Below are 18,297 nucleotides of genomic sequence, written 5' to 3'. Positions count from 1 at the left end.
CGAATGATAAACCTCAGGGCATATCCTTGCAAAGAGTGAAGAAACTGGCCGATCTACTCCTCCCAATAATAAAGATCTAATACAAACAAATATTATCTGTGGCTAAAGGACAACAATGAACGAGGAAAAGAAAATTTGAAACAAGAGAAAATCCCCAAAAGGGGTAAAAAGTGGACGATCAAGAGTTAAAGCAAAAACATGTAATATACTAACCAGGGCTTCACAAAACCCTCATCAAGATTCTAAGTACACCTTGAAATCCAATGGTTACAAAGAAAAGAAGAAAAGGATAAAAAAAAGAGAGAGAAAAGACTGGTACCCGTCCACCTTTTCTTCCTTAGCATACAATAACCTCTCAACAAAATGCTCAATCACAAAGAGGGGGAGCACCCCCCACAAGAATATAAGAAATATCAACTGCCAATCGAGAAGGTTAGCAGTCTAGTATCTATATCCTGATGATCCGGGGGGAGCAGGTGGCAACCGGTTGGGTGTGCGGCGGCTTCCAGAGTTCGAACCTGAATTTGAACCAACATCGCCATTCTGTGATGGGTCACTGTAACGTCGGCTATGACCATTGGAGCCGTACCTTGATGATTCACCAGAGGAGTTGGAGCGGTCCACCGGCCCATTAGCTGCTGCGTCAAATGCAGATCTCCAGTCATCACCTGATGGTGCACTGGTTCGCGGGCTGCTCTCTGGAAAAAAAAGCACACAATATTTGAATAATAAGTGAGCTGAATTTGAGAATTTGTAACTGAAAAAGGAATTCAATAGAACAGGTAACCGCAGTTAGAAATGGCAGAGCTAGTGGAGTCAAATGTAAAGTTGTAATGCAAACGAATGAGTGAAAATGGTTTGTAGTAGTTCTCTTTCTGTGGAAAGGACGAAGAACTCATCAAGGTATGTAGCCAGGTTTCAATGATTGAGACCCATTCAAAAGAATAACAGGGTTGCACAATGGACAAGATTCAGGTCTTTAAAGAGAGATCAATTGTGCCGGAAGGGATGATGTTGAGCCAAATGAAGAAGCTCCCCATGGCATTTTTACAATGAAAATTCTCTCAAAATGGCCTACTACCAAAGATACCAGATCAAAGAAGAAAGCACTCCCCATTTGAGTTTTTCAACCGAGATAATTGTAACTAACAAACCAGTATAGAAGAAATATTAGCGTGTGAACATTGGAAAGACAATGACAAAAGTTAACCGCACATCCTACACAAAGCTGTCAAAGTCGGAAGAACCACATAGGTGGATCAAAACCTAGGAGAGGTTGACTTTATTGCAACCGTCTTTGAGGAAATAGAAGAAACATGGGAGGAATCGGAAGAGACCATAGAAGTCAGAGGTTCCGGCTCTTCCCCCACCCCAGGTGTTCAATGTAACATTGTGGATGAGCCTCTCTCGGCAAGAGGACAGTCCAAGTGACCTTATTTTTTTAGTTTAGTTTACTCTGGATAGGAGGCAGCTCAGCAATTTGCAGCATAGCTAATCTAAACAAATTATACTGCACTAGGCCAGTGAAAGTTCAATCAGATTTCAAATTATGAAAAAAATATATCGTATTTTTAAGTTGCAGTCCATTGCAAATATTGAGGTGATACAGTCATCGGATGTCAAAGGGCAGTGTACCCACTTCAGAAACAAAACGGAACTAAAAATTATTTATGAGCATAATGGTCGGCTCTAGCTGATATTTGGAAACTTTAAGAAAACTTTGAAGAAAAATATTGAAATACTTGTGCCATCTTTACTAAGGGTACTTTCCACGTTGAAACTCCAATCACATTACCACATGGAATGTGGATTACTAAAGCAATGACCAATTAATTGAGAAGTGAGTGGAAAGCTTTGGGTATGGCCAGCAGGCTGCTCGGTTGGACTTTTACTAATGTACAGTTACAAGTAGTTTGGAGTTTGTAGAACCAACATACCTGCTCCACCGCCATCATTAGACCAGCTGGCAGCAGCTGCTCGGTTGTCATGAATGCTGAGCTGGCGAGTCAGCTTTGAGAGAATTGATGACTGTTTCTGGAAACGCTCCCTCCTACGCTTTACATTCTGGTCCTCTTGGAGCAGTTCCTCAATTCTTGCATTGTTTTGGACACTAGTCGTGGCCAAACACAAAAATCTTACTTATTTTGTTTAACTGGTGAAACTGTAAGAGGGTTGAAAAGTATGATATGATGATTATATAATATTATACAAAATATTAACCTGACAGAGCTGTAGAGCTGATTAAGCATGTCTTCTTTCGCCTTCTCGACTTGGCAGAGCACAACAGCCTACTCAACCAGAACAACCATGAATGATAGAGATTTATCAACAACATAAGAGGAATGATAGACTGAAGGGCGCCCCTGGAAAAACACCGGTTACAAGGGCGCCCCGATTGGGCCTTGGCAACAAAGTGCACTAATTAAATGCACCGAAAGATGGGGAAATAACATTGACCAAAGAACAATGAATGCACTTTTATGCCAAGGCCAATAGGAGTGCCCTTAACCGTTTTTTGGCAAGGGCGCCTTTCAGTGTATCATTTCTCACAACATAAAGGATGGAAATGCATGAAATATGAAAATCGAGGCTTACTTTTGGAACATTAGCAGCGAGACTGTTCAAAACTGCCTCTACATAACCGCGGACTTCTTGAGACATCCACCGGAGCTCTTCTTCAGGATCTGCAGGTCTTCTAGCCATTGTGTCCTAAAAAGAACATGGAGAATAGTAACTGTCATCATTTCATCCCAAAATCCTCTTTTAAAGGGTAATTTACATGTCAATGTACCCAGTTTTTGAGTTCTGAGCTTATTCACATGAGCACACGGGTCCATGCCGTGTGTGTTTAAGAGAGAGCTCTTCACAAGCAGCCAAATGGACCAAATACTTGAAACTTTGAGATAAAGAGTTCTCCAATAAACTAATGAAAGTAAAAGCATATATTTAGAACAGATAGCAACAAATTCCACAGTAACATTTCATCCAAAGGATGGTAAACTTTAACATTTCGTCAAGCTTTCATTGAGCCATAGAAGAATCCATATTATAAGAAGCAATAGGAAACCGTTTTGAACTTACAAGAGAACCATCTGAAAGACTTTGTCGAATGGGCAGACCAGGTTCAGAAGAAGACGCCCCCTTGGAAGAAGCTCCCTTCGAAGGTTGGATCACACTTCTTATTTTGTTCACCCACTCAACCTTGTCTGCCATATTTTCAGCCTTCAAAATAACAGTGCTGTGGGCTGCAAGTTCAGCAGAGAAAATTGGATTACCCATTCGGCAGATAATGTTGACACAAAAAAAGAAACAAAATAAATACTAGTTGAAGTACAAGTGAGGAATTCACCTTTCAAAACAGTTTTATATTGAACTTTACTAGTTATCTTGAACACAAGACTGGGAGCTTTCTCTGGTCCATTTGCCTTCTTGGAATCCTTGGAACTTTTTGCGGGAGGATCATCTTCATCAGAAATCTCTTCTATGTTACATTCCTGCACAGCTCATATGTTAAATGGGAGGAACTACCATTTTGCCGTTAGAAGATAGAAATGGAAACTATACTCCAAACAAAAAAAAAACAAGTTTTTCCACTCAGAAATACATGAGATCAGTGTCTAGTCTAAATCCAAGAGTGCCAGAAATAAATATTACACAAAAAAGGTACATAAAGTTCCATGAGCAACCTAGTAAACGGACTAGTGGCTGGCGGGTAGGTACACATTCTTCTCCAATATAGTAGAAGAAAAACAAGTGGTGGTGTATTATCCAATATCAATATTAATGTGTAAGAGCCTTAGAGGTACCCATGGCTTGGCCATACTAGTTTTTTTTGTCCAAACTGCATAAAAATCCATTTCAGCATTACGTCATGTGCATCAGAGAGATTGCACCATTTATTTGAGATTAATCCATTCCCCGTCTCTTACCATTCGGAAAAAAAAAAAAAAAAAACCATCCCCCATCTCTGTAGTCTATGTCAATGTTCTTTGACCACATGTATAGGATTTTACATGCTACTAGAATGACTTTCAATTCTCGTGCGGGGAAAATCCTCTGCCTAATTAAAGTCAGAATAATTGGCTGGATAATAAGGTATCAAAATCAAAAGTCTGAAGCTGAGTAATAAGCTGGGGTACCGTTGTTGGCGCCCTAAGGAAAAGAATGACTTTCAATTCCTTGGGAGCTGAAATTAAAAAACCTAATTAAAATCCTAATCGATTCTCAATCTTTTTTTGCCCGGTCATACAGTGATATATGCCAGGGCTCGATTCCGATTGAGAAGTGCCTAACTTTTTGTTTCTCGAAGGAGCCATAATATAGAAGAAAAGGAGATGAAGATTCGGCAAAAAACTTAAATATCAAAAATCGAAAAGATCAAACCACTTTATTATTGGGAAGTAGTACACCATAGTTCTAAACCTAGGATTACACATCGCTCATCGACTCGGAGCTCCAACTACGAAGCTCTTTTCTCGAGCGAGTCTTATCGTTTCGGATGTATGTCATTTGACCAATAACGAGATTTACAAAAGAGTGAAAAAAATAAGCCAGGGGATCTACAAACAGAAATAAAACACCCAAATCAAAGGAAAAAATAACTCAAACTGAATAACAAGCCAAGGGATCTACAAACAGAAATAAAACACCCTAATCAAAGAAAAAAAACTCAAACTGGAGGCCAATGAAAACAATACATATCTCGTCTCTCAAGAATCCCACTTTAGAAAGAAACTTTGCTCCTCCATTCTCTTCTCTATGAACATGATTAAAATAATCATATCAAGTTCTCCTCAAAGGTTCCCTCCAACCTCCATGGAATCTTTCTACACATCTCATCTGTCTCATTACATTAAGTGGATCACCTTCTATTACTAGAGGGTCCAAGTTGTACATGATCACCTAGACACAAGGTGGTCGTATGGAGCCTCGGCAATTACCTAGACACCAGCTTGCAAAGTGATGTGGGGTTTGGTTGGCAAGGCAAGGTTTGCCTAGACTTGGACCCACCCAACTATGCACACATTTGGTGCTTGCTTTTGAGCTGTTTCCTAGTCTAGGAAACAAGGTTTGGGTTGGCAATGCATAAGGTTTACCTAGACACCAGCCTACAAAGTGAAGTGGTGTTTGAGTTGGCAAGGAAGGCTTGGCTCATGGTTTTAAATTTCCACCGAAACCGATACGAAATAACCGAAATGTTTCTATTTCCATCCCCAGAGAAACGATACCAAAATCGAAGCCAAAATTGTAAGGGCATTAATGACATCAGTATGCATCACATAATTATATTTATATTAATTGCATGTAAAATGTGGTGTATATATTATATAGAGAAAAGTGTAGCTACACATACGTGTAGCTAACTTAGCTACACCGACGGCTTAAATACAGTGGGCCCACATTGTTTGGTCGATGCCAAACCATTCATTTGATAGGGCCCCTCACATTGATAGGGTGTGCCCAAAAAATCAGCTCCATTGGATGATCCCAACCCTTCGAATCTGTGGAGGCAAAAATGGACAGATTGTAAATCACAAATCTGTCCATTTTTGCCTCCACAGTTTGAAGGGTTGGGATCATCCAATGGAGCTGATTTTTTGGGCACACCCTATCAATGTGGGGGCCTATCAAATGAATGGTTTGGATCGCCCAAACAATGTGGGCCCACTGTATTTAAGCCGTCAGTGTAGCTAAGTTAGCTACACGTATGTGTAGCTTCACTTAACTCTATTATATATAAATATTTACCATTAAAAAAAAGTATTATCTGTAAATAGGGAAATGATATCAGCACAACCAAATTTTCATATTTGCACTAATCCATCTAGTTTTTTATTATTTAAAGTGCTGTCAAAGGTCATTACAGTTCCCAAAAAGCTTTCACAAGTCAATTAAAAAAGAAAAGACAAGCTAAGTTTGTGCCCTTAGATGATCATCCATCAATCCCCCACAACCACTCCAAGCATATAGGTGCTCTGTTTTTACAACATTTTCTCTACTGGTTAAAAAAAACGACTTTATTTTCATCAAGACACGTTTGAGTGACCTAAATCTTCATAAAAATATTTTATTTGGTAGTAGAATTTTACATGTTCTTGAAAGTACGAATTTCCTATTCCAGGAAATCATGTTTCCTTGTTCTCTTAGATCCAATTTCTAAAATAATCACAAGTGTTAAAGTATAAAAGATTAAATACTGCCCTTCTCCAACAGCTTAAGCTTTTGGAGAAGTCGGTAAGTTTCTAACAACAAGTATCCATACTCCCTTAGGTGTAACACTTGCTTCATAGTTCAGCCATGATTCTCAAGATCGGGCATGTGGTAAATAAGCCTACTAATGTTTTTAGAACTATCTATAAGCCCATGGTATAATTAATGAGGTTCAAATGCATCACAGAATGATAAGAAGTTAGCTACACGAAGTGGTATAATTCTTAGGGTACAAACGCATCGCGGAATGATAAGAAGTTAGCTACACAAAGCAGGAGCAAAATCTGGTTCAGAGTTGGGTTGGGGGAGGAAAAGTTGAGATGCTAAAAAGAAATTCAATAAAGGTGGTTTGGAATCTAGAGCAAGGCGAGAGGTCCAAAGTTTGAGCCCAGCTTGGTAAGAAGTTTCCATCAAGGTTAAACAAATGGCTGCTTCCTTTTTTTTTGAAATTTTCAGCTGGCAGAAAGAGTTAGTAAGAAGCTAGAGCAAGGCGAGAGGTCCAAAGTTAGAGCCCAGCTTGGTAAGAAGTTTCCATCAAGGATAAACAAATTGCTGCTTCCTTTTTTTGAAATTTTCAGCTGGCAGAAAGAGTTGAGCAGGTCTATATTTCCAGTCTGGCGGATAGTCCGCCAGAGATGTCGGGCTTGGGAGTTGATTGTTCGTTGTTGGGCTAGCTGTTTCTTTCGCTATTGGATTTGTGGAGGTAATCCCCATCCCCCACACCAAGTGCGTTGGCTTGAGGTGCTTCAGTGCCTCCTTGACGATCTCACAAAGTAATAATACTTGTAATGTCTTGCAGAAGAAAGGGTTCATACTTGTTAATCATTGTATCCTCTGCATAGAAATGGAAAAATCAGTAAACCAAATCGTTATCGATTGTAAATTGGCAACTAGAGTATGGTCCTCAGTTCTAAAAGGTCATGGGGTGTGGTGATAGTTTACTATTAGATATAGTTAGAAGTTGGCGTGTTAGTTTGCTTGGTGAAAAGGGTAAGACCTCTGGCTCATTAACACATTTTCTATTATGTGGGATGTTTGGAAAGACCATAATGCTAGGGCTTGGAACTAGAAATTTCCATAACAAAAGTTTCCATTATCCTCTGGGCATTTTCTTCTAAGGCTCATTGGAAGTACACTTTGGGTGATGCTTTAAGGAAAAGGAAGGAAATTGCTTGGGGGTAGAAAAACTAAGAAGCAGAATTTGGCCAGGTGGGTTCCCCATCCCTCTAATTCTATGAAGCTCAATTTCAATGGCAGTTTTAGGAGTCGCACAGGCCCCATCAGAATTGGTGGCGGGCTTGGAGATGACCTCTGTTCCATTATTTCTTTCGTGGATCCCATAGGCAGGGCAGATTATAACAGCGTAGAATCAGGGGATTATTGGGGGGTGGGGTGCGTGTGGGTGTGGGTGTGGGGTGGGGAGTGGGGTAAGGGGATACCTTGAGTGTGATGTCCTGGTCTACTTGTTGGAGCCCTGGACCTTGGAGATCGGCTAATTTCATTTCTCATATCAGAGATATTAGTTCCATTGTTTGTTTGGTTAAGGGGATTCCTTGAGTGTGGTGGCCTGGGCTATTTGTTGGAGCCCTGGACCTTGGAGATCGACTAATTTCAATTCTCATATCAGAGATATTAGTTCCAATGTCTCTCTCATATCCCCCTCCTTCCAACGAAAAGGTTGGAGAGCTTGCCAGAAGCAGAACTAACATTGAGTGTCTTGCCATCTCTAACGTGGTTCCCATTGTTTGAGGATTTAATCCTGCCTTCTTCCCTTTTTTGTGGCAGAGGGCCAGCTCGGCCTGATCTGTCTTCTTTGTATCCCTTTCTTTTCTACCAAAGTTAACTTTATCACAAAAAATGGAAGAAGGAAAAAGGAAAAAACGTTGAGTGCTCATATGAATAGATGCATTATAGATTCTATTAAAATTTGGATCCAAAGGCTTTCAATGAAATCACTTTGAATTCAATTTTATACTTGCAGTTGATTACTACAAATATTTCAATGCATAATAAGACTAACTGGATGATCCAGGAGAGAGCATACAGGGGCTTCAGTAATCACCACTACCTACAGTAATCTTGCTACCCATTTCTTGTTCCACGGCTTTCCCTTACTGCATTCTAGCACATGTGGTTTTTAACATGGCTATTTCCTCTGACAAAGGTTACACAACTTTCCTTGCAGTTAAATAGCATGTACACATATTTTTATTATCCTAAGTAGACTTCAGTGAATTTGCACATAAGCCATTTGCAGTTGATTTTTTTAATAGATTACATTACACAAATATGACCCATCATTTCCAACATGATAACTAGTGACCATTCTTTGCAGACTTTCTTTCAGAGGGCATCAATTTTCTCTGTTTTGCTTCCATCTATTTACATTAGTGGCTACAGAGTACAGTACACATTGGACTACACGATGTAATAGAGCTCTCATTATAATTATTTCAGTATAGTGACGACTTGGATTGACAAAAGCTTTGAAGCATGGTTTTAAATTTCCACCGAAACTGACACGAAACAATCGAACTGTTTCTTTTTCCATCCCCACCGAAACGATACTGAAATCGAAACACACCGAAACCAAAATCGCGGTATACTATATCAGTATGTTTAATGTAATTGCATTTATATGAATTGCACGTGAAATGTGGTGTATGTGTTATGTATACTTATTTATAAGAATTAAAAGTGAAATGTCGTATGTATTGAATTTTTAGACATGCACGCCAGCATACGTCACAAGGTGTTAAATGTTGTCAAACCATTACGAATGTCTGTCTTGCTTATGTAATAGTTTTCAAGTGTGCATTTGTGCTTATTCCAGTATTTCCCAAAGTTTTATCTTAAAATCAGACCATTCGAATGAGAGTAACTGAAATATAGCGTTTCAAAGGGTAACTGAAATACTAATTTTCAAAAAAAAAAAAGGGTAACTGAAATACTGAACACATTTCCAGTAAAACCTTGAAAAGTATGTAAAGTGAAAAGATAGACAAGCATGGATTACGAGTGATTGAGACACCGAGTTAATATGCACTCCCAGAATAAATGCAGATGTTTCAAGCTTTGTACGGAAAATTGCACAATGAAGGATGTTGCTACAAAAAGATAAACACTATAACACCCAATATGATAAAAATCGATAGCAGCATTGCACCTCCAAAGTGATGACACCATGAAAATGTCTTTCCTCCTGCTTTTTCGTGTATCCAAGCTGGAAAACAACGTCAAAAGGAAAGATCCTGTTTAGCTCAACATATTAATAGTACCCATAGACTAAGATGTAAATGTTTGGTGAAATAGGTCACAACAGCATATTACTGACCTTGCCACTTTTCTCATTTAAAACAAACCATCGTCTCTTCCAGCCATTAGCTTTTGCACTTTTTTTCAATAGAAATCCTGAAAAGGGAGAGCACTAAAAAAAATCAGTTACAAGTAAATACGTCAATGCAGCTGAAAGCACATTGCAATACTTGGCAATATGTCCAACTGCCTCAGATTTACGCCAATTATCAATTATCATAGTATCCTAAAGCTATGATCTGTGGACAAGGATTCACATTTCAAGTGTCAACAAGGACACGCTTGAGAAGATGTCCAACTGCTCCAAAAGTATGACAACCAATTCAAATAAAAACCCAAATTATTCAATAAAAAATGCAACACAAGGAAAGATACAAATGGCACATAAGAGACCCTTATGGGTTTGCATGTACAAGGAATGAGGCAGATATGGCCAAAGATATTACACCACTCTCTAAGTTGAACAGATGCAAATGCACAAACATAAAAAAAAATGAAAGAAAAAATTTATGCAAAATGTTGCTCTTTAATGCATGCCCACCTTAAAGCAAAACTTTTATATGAAGACTCCGAAATCAACAAGATTCAAATGTCATATTGCATGAAGAAACTTAAAATTCATCAATTATGCTATGTGTTGTTAAGAAAAAAATGGTAGCTGCTTTTAATGTTATGGATCACAAATGACCCGCATTTGGATTGTGGAACAAAGGAGCATATTCTGGTAACCCTGATTTGTTGCGCTCTTATCTTCTATTATAATTATTTAGAAACAATTCTTTAGTTAGATCAAGTTGATATTTATTCTGGTAACCCTGATTTGTTGCGCCCTTATCTTCTATTATAAGTAGGGATTTGCTAGCGTCCATCGATGGTCTGTCACATGTCAGAGCAGCCACCCAGGCTCACTTTTCAGCATATTTTGTCTTCATTCACGAGGTGTCTGCTCTGACATGCAATAGACCATCTGCAAAAAGACTTTTGCGATGGACGCTAGCAAATCCCTTATAATTATTTAGAAACTATTCTTTAGTTAGATCAAGTTGATATTTTTTTTTCCTAATTTGCTTTCTCATAAAATAAGTCTAATTTTAGCAGATAGAAGCCATAAAGTATATTGTATTCTAGAGTTCTAATACTAAATAGTAACTGTTAGCAACCAAGTAGCAAGAAACTAAAATGTTTACATAGAGGTTAAAACCCACAACCAGAAAACAAGCCCTCCAAACATAGTGGCACACAATGTAAGCAACATACATAATAATTATGAACAGATTTGCAATCTCTGCCCCGTTGTAGTTTCTTTTTTCTCTTAAATGAGATCATCTTTTCTCAAATAAAATTATGAATAGATAGCAATATGCCAACACATTGTAAGCTGCACAATAATTATGAAGAGAGAAATCTGTAAAAAGGTTTCCAAAAATGATCGTAAGTATAGAAATTTGTGGTAGATTCCTTAAGTTTCAATATTTTTTTGGAAAGCATAAACAAAAGATACTTCTTAAGTGGTGTGGCCATTGGCTATATGCTACCCAATATCCAAAATTATATCCTTCACTGTTCAGGTGTATCTATAATAAGAAGCCATTATTTTAGGAGTTTAAACAGAAACCTACTATAAATAAAAACATAAATGTAACACTTTCAGTTTGATTGTATGTGTATGTCTGTGCATGTGAGCGAAAGTTTATCTACACAGCAAATGCCAACTTATGTTTAACATGATATACACAGTAAGATGTATGATATGCAGCTAACAGTATCAAGATGCGTGTCACAATAAAAATTCAATATAATTAATAACAAGAAAAATCTGCTGTTAAAAAAAAAGAATAAATCATTTTCAAAAAAATAAAATAATAATAATAACAAGAAAAACAACATTTAAAAGGATAGCAGACAAACCTGCTGTTATCTCTCCACCAGGTCCAGCAGTCTGCAAAGCTGATCCCTCTTTTGAATCCTTTTCAGGTTGACTGGATTTGTCTTTCATAGATTTCAAGCTTCCGCCTGCTTGCTGGGTTCCGGTTTGGGGGCTTGTTGCCTAAAAGAGAACAAACACCAGAGTGAATAAGAAGTACCACAAAAGTATTTATTAATTACAAGAGAGCTACAAACGTTCTAAAGCATTGCAGTTGTATTAATTTCATAAATTTGTAACAGTATTTTATCTTGGATAAAAAAAGCCCCTCACTCTATTTAGTATGCCTTGCTCTGCTTCATGCCCTTTCTTTGAGGATCTGTTCCTCTGCTCTTCCTCGCGACGTTGCCTCTCCATCCTGGAAAAAATACATATAGTAAATGAGAGAAGGAACATATCATTAAAACCCGTGCACGTAACATCAGAGCACAGAAGAAACAAAAATACGAACTGTTTCATTAATGTGTTGCATTATAAACATAACATATAAAAGGGAAATGATATTTCCACTCTTTTTCTCATTTTCTGTGCCCCACTAGAGCGAAGCCAACCAAAGCCCTCTATCCCCATGAACTCAGACACACGAATCTTTCCATTCTATACCCTCCATTGTTCCAAACAACAAGCCTTGCTTCCAACTCTCACAGCTTGACTGGATTTTAATGAGAATCCAGACACCCTCTTTCTTGCATGAATCCTTAATTTATTAACCTAGAAAAATAGGGATTATGCAGATGCAAGCCCGACCATAAACATCATGCTTGTTGGGGAATCATCATCATCATCATCATCACACACACTTCCCATTTGTAGTAAAAAAAGCATATACCAGGAAGCTTGTGTCGTGAAACCTTTGAATTTGCGAATCAGATCAACATCATCAATGACACGTATTTGTGAATCTGCTGATGTAACAAAGGATTTTGGGTTAACTCCTGGGGACAGAATGCTCGATAAAAACTGGCAACCAGAGATTTGATTCAAATGGGATTTGTTCTTTTAGTTTTGCTGACCGATTTGATTTTTTCTGATGCGTCTTATCATCAGTTGTGCTGTATAAACTGGAACTCCCCCCTGGATGAATCAACTATCGCACCATGGACATCTGGTGTATACTGTATACCAAGCAGCAGTGACCATTTCATGTTGAACATTCCAACAAACAACTTTATGATCTGGAATACTCCATATGCGGGTCTTACATCTAGGGATACACTGATAAAGTATCTAACATCAACACAATTGAATTGGAGATGAATACTCCACAGCCTAAACTGTTATGTCCATTGAAGATGTGCAAATAGTGAAATTCAGACCATGAGGTCAAGCACATCAGCAAGGTGCCCTTAGAAAGATTAGATGGGGATTTTCTCTATAAGTGCAAACATATTCTCCGGTATCAACTGATTTGAAAATCGGAATCGAATCGTATATCGTAATAGGGGTCGAATCATATCGGATCATGAATCGCAAGATTAATCTAGATATACACATCAAAAATATAAATAAATAATAAATAAATCAAAGAAAATAAATAGCCAATTATTCACTTTTCATCTGAATTCATTAATTTAAATAGAGAATACCATGATTAGTTATTTAATATCATGCTATGAATTGTTTGCTAACAAGCTTGTCCATTGTAATCATCTATTTTCTATTCAAACCCATGCATATGGGATAATAAAAAAAGACAAGATCATATCAATTCTCAAAATCTCAAACAACAATTGAAAAATATCAATTACAAAAAACCTGCAAGTCACCGATGTTGCCCTAATAATTGTTGTCTCTCTCCTCGATGTATGTAATGCCCTCAAGCATATGCACAGTGCTTCAATTGGTCAAACTGGTTCAATTTGTTTAAACACCTCCCTTTTTCTTTGTCTTCTTCCCTCTCACAAGTGGTTTTCGAATGCTTCTTCGAATGGAGAAGGAAAAGTGGGTATTTCGATAGAAATCCTATATTCTTTTATACAAAACTTAATTAAGATAAATCGCATAAATCGTATGAATCATACGATTTACGATCGAATTGTAAGATTCAATCGAAAATCGCAAGATTCAATCATGGGATTCAAATGGCAATCCATAAGATTTTATTAGAATCGTAAACCGTAAGATTTTAAAAACAATGGGCATCACCACATGGTCCGAGAGTTCATAATTTTCCTATTATAAGAGGCTTTCCTCTTTTCCTCCTGTCCGAATGATTGCCCCTGTTTAATGACAGCAATGTCGGTTCAGATTAATTCGAGTTTCAAACTTCCATTTCTCTGTCAACAAATTCCGAGACTGCCAGATGTGAATTGCAAGGTTTACCCCTGCAGTCACAAGATACAGACCATCCAAGAGAACTTGAGGCTCCAAATGAATCCATTGTTGGCTTGAAACTACGAACACATGCAAAGTGTCGTGAGCTCCTCGCAAAATTCATGGTCTAGGATGAGAAAGTAATTTACTATTCAATCCTTATGGCCTACTTGTAAATATTACCTACTGAAGGAAGTGACTGGCAATTTTGTAGGAAAGAAAATTACTGATGGTGGTACTACCTTCTAGTAAGTCCATCCACAGTACTTATAATCATGGATAACATAAAAAAAAAAGAGGATTGTTTTTTCTTGTGTATGTTTTAAGCCACGTATGCTTGAAACCTTCCGATGAAACAAAAACGAAAAGAAAAGAAGCCGTATGAAAGTTACTAAATATTCAGTGAGTGTTCGTGCTTTCTTATCCTTCCCTAGGCGCTCAAGAAGATTCATTCCAAGTTGGACACATACAGCAATTAATGGAACAAGTCGGATTAAAGTAATGTAGAGTGTTCTAAATAAGAGATGAACACAACATGTATGAGGTATAATGAAGGGTGTTCAAATGAGAATTGTATGTGTCCAATCAACAAAGATAACTATGCAGTTTCCATCTATAATCGACAATTTTATTAAACATATAACCCAAACAAAGGATACCTCCTCTGCACCAAACGGATGAAATGTTGAGGAGGAACAAAAGCGCGTTCCATGTCAACTAGTGCAACAACCATCTTCTTGGCTTCATTTCTAAACCCATCCAAAGCAGTAGTTGCAATTGCAACAACCTTGGAAACAAATAAAAAGAGATGCTGACAAATCAGTGAAGGAACCTCAGGATAAATCAACCATATTTTTTAAATATGTAAATATCAGGTCTTGCAGTTTAGTAGGAAGCATCTGCCTCAAGATGCCTACAGAATGAAGCATAGATCACATAATTACCTCTCTCTTAAAAGGAGGATATCTTCCCAGGCCTGGTGTAGCATTTGCAGAAGCAGAAACAATATCAATCAATACACGATGTACCTGTTTTCGTAGCCACTCCACAATAAATAAAAATGAGAAACTGAGAAACAATCGAGAACAAAAGAAACTATGGAAAGCTTCCTACAAGGTGCTTCAAATTTACATCAAGAACTTCTGTATGAGTATAAAACCATGTATAATGTGTATCTATTGGAGGCTTATGTGACTCTGGAAGGGTTTTAAACATTACATTATTTATTCTAGGAAGGATGGTTTTTTTTAGAGTCTGCAAGCCCATTCATATATCAACTAGGGCCCATCTGGTTGCACAACACCACTCAAAATTGTGATGGAAAGCTGTATGGATTCCCCTTGCAATGTCAGATTCCAGAATCTGCTTGGTATTTTAGTTTTTTTTCTCTCTCCTGGTCCCCTCACTGTCGGTCTAAAAGGAGGCACTTTTCGGCTTTTCATTTACTCTCTTCTGAGAGAGAAATGTGTGGAACATGAATCTCTCTCTCTCTCTCTCTCTCTCTCTCTCTCTCTCTCTCTCTCTCTCTCTCTCTCTCTCTCTCTCACCTTCTTTTCTCGTTTCTATATCTCTCAGCTCTCGCCCCTTCGCCCTTCGCCCTTCGTGATGAAGCCGGAGACTTCTCTCATCCACGACCTTCATCGGAAAGCCTCTCATATCCTCAGGGAATCTCTCTCTCTTTTCTTTTCTTTTCTTTTTTTTTAAAAAAAAATGGTAGCCAATATATCGAAAGAGGACCAAGATGGTAAAAAACAACGAGAACGACTAAAGAAAAAGAAGATGCAAGGTATGGTATAATTAAAGGGGGGAGAGAGTCATCAAGTGGCAAGGTATGACATAATTCTGGGGAATCTCTTCTTCACTAAATTTGATAGAAAGTTTGAAGCAGTGTCGGAGAAATCAAGTGGAATAGGTTGGAATTTCTATGCTCCTTCCATATTTGCTAAGAAATGATGATTTTGGGATTGGGTCTTCTGCGTTTTGATATTTGAAGCGGATATGAAGGTCCTGGAGCGGTTGGGTTGGGTCTTGTTGCTTGGTTTGTGGGTGGGGTTGGATTTTGTAGATCTTCCTTTCTATTTTTACCAAGGAATAATGTCTCTGGAATTGGCTTTTGGGGTTCTGGTGATCCTAATGCCCTGCAGCCATTGTTTTAAATTTCCCCAAAACGACCTAAATCTTTCAATTTTCATCGCCACCGATACAAAATCTACATGATTTCATTCCATGTCATTATTTCCCCGAAATTCGACCAAAATTTCCGAAATGGTTGGAACGAATAAAAATAGAAAGATGTTATAATTTGCATTTCATTTCATTTCATTAATGTAGAGAACAATAGGCAACATCATTGAAGTGTACAACAAAGTAACCATATCTTATGCACAAGATGTCAAAATCGGCATGGAACTAATCTATGAAGCACGGGTACGGGTACGGGGTGCGGGTACGACACGACACGGGTACGTGGGTACGTGATTTTTCAAAAAAATCGGGTGCGGGTACGTTCGGGTACGCCGAATATAATAATATATTTTAATATTTTATTATATATTTATAAAAATTAAAAAAAATAAATAATTGGAGAGCAATCAAATAACAATAACATCACCAAAATGGAAAATTCTAATATTACTCTTCATTTCATAAGTGATTAAGTTTCATATTTCATAACATGAGGCATCAATACATCATTCATTTGAAAAAAAGTCTGTCGCCAGTGTGTTGACCAGTGCCTGACAAGATAAATAATTTTTAGAGACCAAATTATGAGATTTTTTTACCGGACTTTTGGGATTTAATAATGTTTGGACATGATAGATTTTATGAATTTTTAAAATTTGAAAAATACCCCACCTTTTGGAAGTTAAGAATGTTAAAATTTTGACCCGACCCTTATTCTGCGAATTTTGTACTAGAACAGGAGAGTTGACTTTTTTTCCTTTTAGATTTGGGTCTTGAAACTATTTTTAATAAATCCAAATGGGGGGTATTCCGTTATTTACATGTAAATCTTAAGTAAATGGACAATAAAATAGTAAAGACATTTACTTAAATGGTTTACATGTAAATACTAAGTGCAGGGAAGGAGAGAGAGGAAGCAGGAAGGGTTTACAAACCAGTAGGAGAAGCAGGACGTGTCGGGTACGCGTGGGTGCACACCCCTAACGCACCCGACACGCACCCGCTACAAGAAAAGGGGTTTTTATTTTTCTAATTATGGGGGTACGTACCCAGGGCGTACCCGAACGTACCCGCACCCAATACGTGTCGGGTACGGGTACGGGAGGCCCGGGAGAGTACCCGTGCTTTCTAGGAACTAATAATACTCTATGTGGTATTAATATAGAATTGGGGTCTTTGGGGCAGAGACTGATCATTGTACTTTCTTATACTTCATTACATTGTACTTCTTTATTGACTTTACTATTCCAGACATGAGTGATAACGCATGTCACTAGATGTTCGATGAGATTAAACCATTATGGATGGCTTTTTTGCTTAAGTGATGGTTTCTAAGGGCGCGTTCGGCAACCATTCTCCAGCCCATTTTTTCGTTGCAGAGAACGGTAAAACTGAAAAATCCCGAAAATAGCGTTCGTTATCCATTCCACGACCACATTCTAATCGGGTCTGTTGATTCTAAACCCTATTTTTATGGAGTTAATATTTATCGCTTCCGAATTCCGCTAGAATGAGTTTATCATGAAAGCACGTAACGACCCACTCACTCTTATCTCCTCATAACTCTCCTCACCTCTCTTCGTCTTCCTCCTCCTACCTAACCGGCCAGCTGAAGCCTTCTCCAACTCTATCGATCCTCCAAGTCGATCGGGCATCTGCCAAGCAAACATCCAGGTCAGTCCTCTGTCTCTCTACCCCTCTATGCTGGTTTCTTTCATCCGTGTGAGTTTAAAGTTTTTCTTCTTCCCTATCAATGATCCTTGAGTTCTTGTTCATGGCTGAAATGTTGGATGTTTTGGGGTGAAAATTGCTCATGAACAACCGGATCTGTGCAAGTTAGAGACCATGGTCTTCCAGATTTGTACGATTCTTGCAATGGGTATTCGGATGTCAAGATTGCTTTCGATTCATTGCCCCGCCAACACCGCATCCCCCTTTGAAAGATTTTAATTCAAACCTAGCTACAACACCTTGTATGCTCAGTTTTCTATTAGATTTACAATTTCTCTGGGTGCATATGGTGTTCGATTAAACTATTGTGACAGAAGCGAGGAATTTGCATTTCACTACTTATTGTCTCCATGGATCTACCCAATCCAATACAAATCAAGTTCTGGAAATCCACTTCAGCTTTGTGGTCGTATATATCTATCTAGTTGTGTGAATCCCTAGTGTTCAACTCATTATAATAATAAGACCCAATCGGTGGCTTGTGAATTCAGTGAGGTCCTTGAGTCGTGAAGATTGTCACCCAATTCTTTTTCAAGGTTTTGAAGCCAATATTATGGGGCTAGTGTTTTAGTGGGCTGTAGCAAGTTATCAAACTACATCTTTCCAAGGAAGGTTTTCAT

The 18,297-nt window shown here is 38.1% G+C and overlaps 1 protein-coding gene across 1 annotated transcript in view; it reads right to left on the bottom strand.

Moving 5' to 3' along the window:
- Positions 1 to 185: 185 nt before the first annotated feature.
- Positions 186 to 18,297, bottom strand: part of LOC143880433 (dynamin-2A-like) — a 41,996-nt gene continuing 23,884 nt past the window's right edge. Inside the window, exons 11-22 of the mRNA XM_077383440.1 lie at positions 14,707 to 14,790; positions 14,422 to 14,549; positions 11,723 to 11,807; positions 11,434 to 11,572; positions 9,545 to 9,621; positions 9,377 to 9,433; positions 3,350 to 3,494; positions 3,082 to 3,245; positions 2,596 to 2,709; positions 2,221 to 2,288; positions 1,938 to 2,110; positions 186 to 698 (exon numbers count right to left, since the gene is read on the bottom strand). Of these exons, the coding sequence (XP_077239555.1) occupies positions 442 to 698; positions 1,938 to 2,110; positions 2,221 to 2,288; positions 2,596 to 2,709; positions 3,082 to 3,245; positions 3,350 to 3,494; positions 9,377 to 9,433; positions 9,545 to 9,621; positions 11,434 to 11,572; positions 11,723 to 11,807; positions 14,422 to 14,549; positions 14,707 to 14,790 (1,491 nt within the window). The 3' untranslated portion in view covers positions 186 to 441. The remainder of the gene's footprint in view (positions 699 to 1,937; positions 2,111 to 2,220; positions 2,289 to 2,595; positions 2,710 to 3,081; positions 3,246 to 3,349; positions 3,495 to 9,376; positions 9,434 to 9,544; positions 9,622 to 11,433; positions 11,573 to 11,722; positions 11,808 to 14,421; positions 14,550 to 14,706; positions 14,791 to 18,297) is intronic.

This window comes from Tasmannia lanceolata, unplaced genomic scaffold, assembly GCF_043159265.1.
Source record: "Tasmannia lanceolata isolate RefF3 unplaced genomic scaffold, GAP_Taslan_0.1 ptg000006l, whole genome shotgun sequence".
Taxonomy (NCBI): domain Eukaryota; kingdom Viridiplantae; phylum Streptophyta; class Magnoliopsida; order Canellales; family Winteraceae; genus Tasmannia; species Tasmannia lanceolata.
The sequence above is the reverse complement of the archived record's forward strand: the minus strand, read 5'-3'. Positions and strand labels throughout refer to the sequence as shown.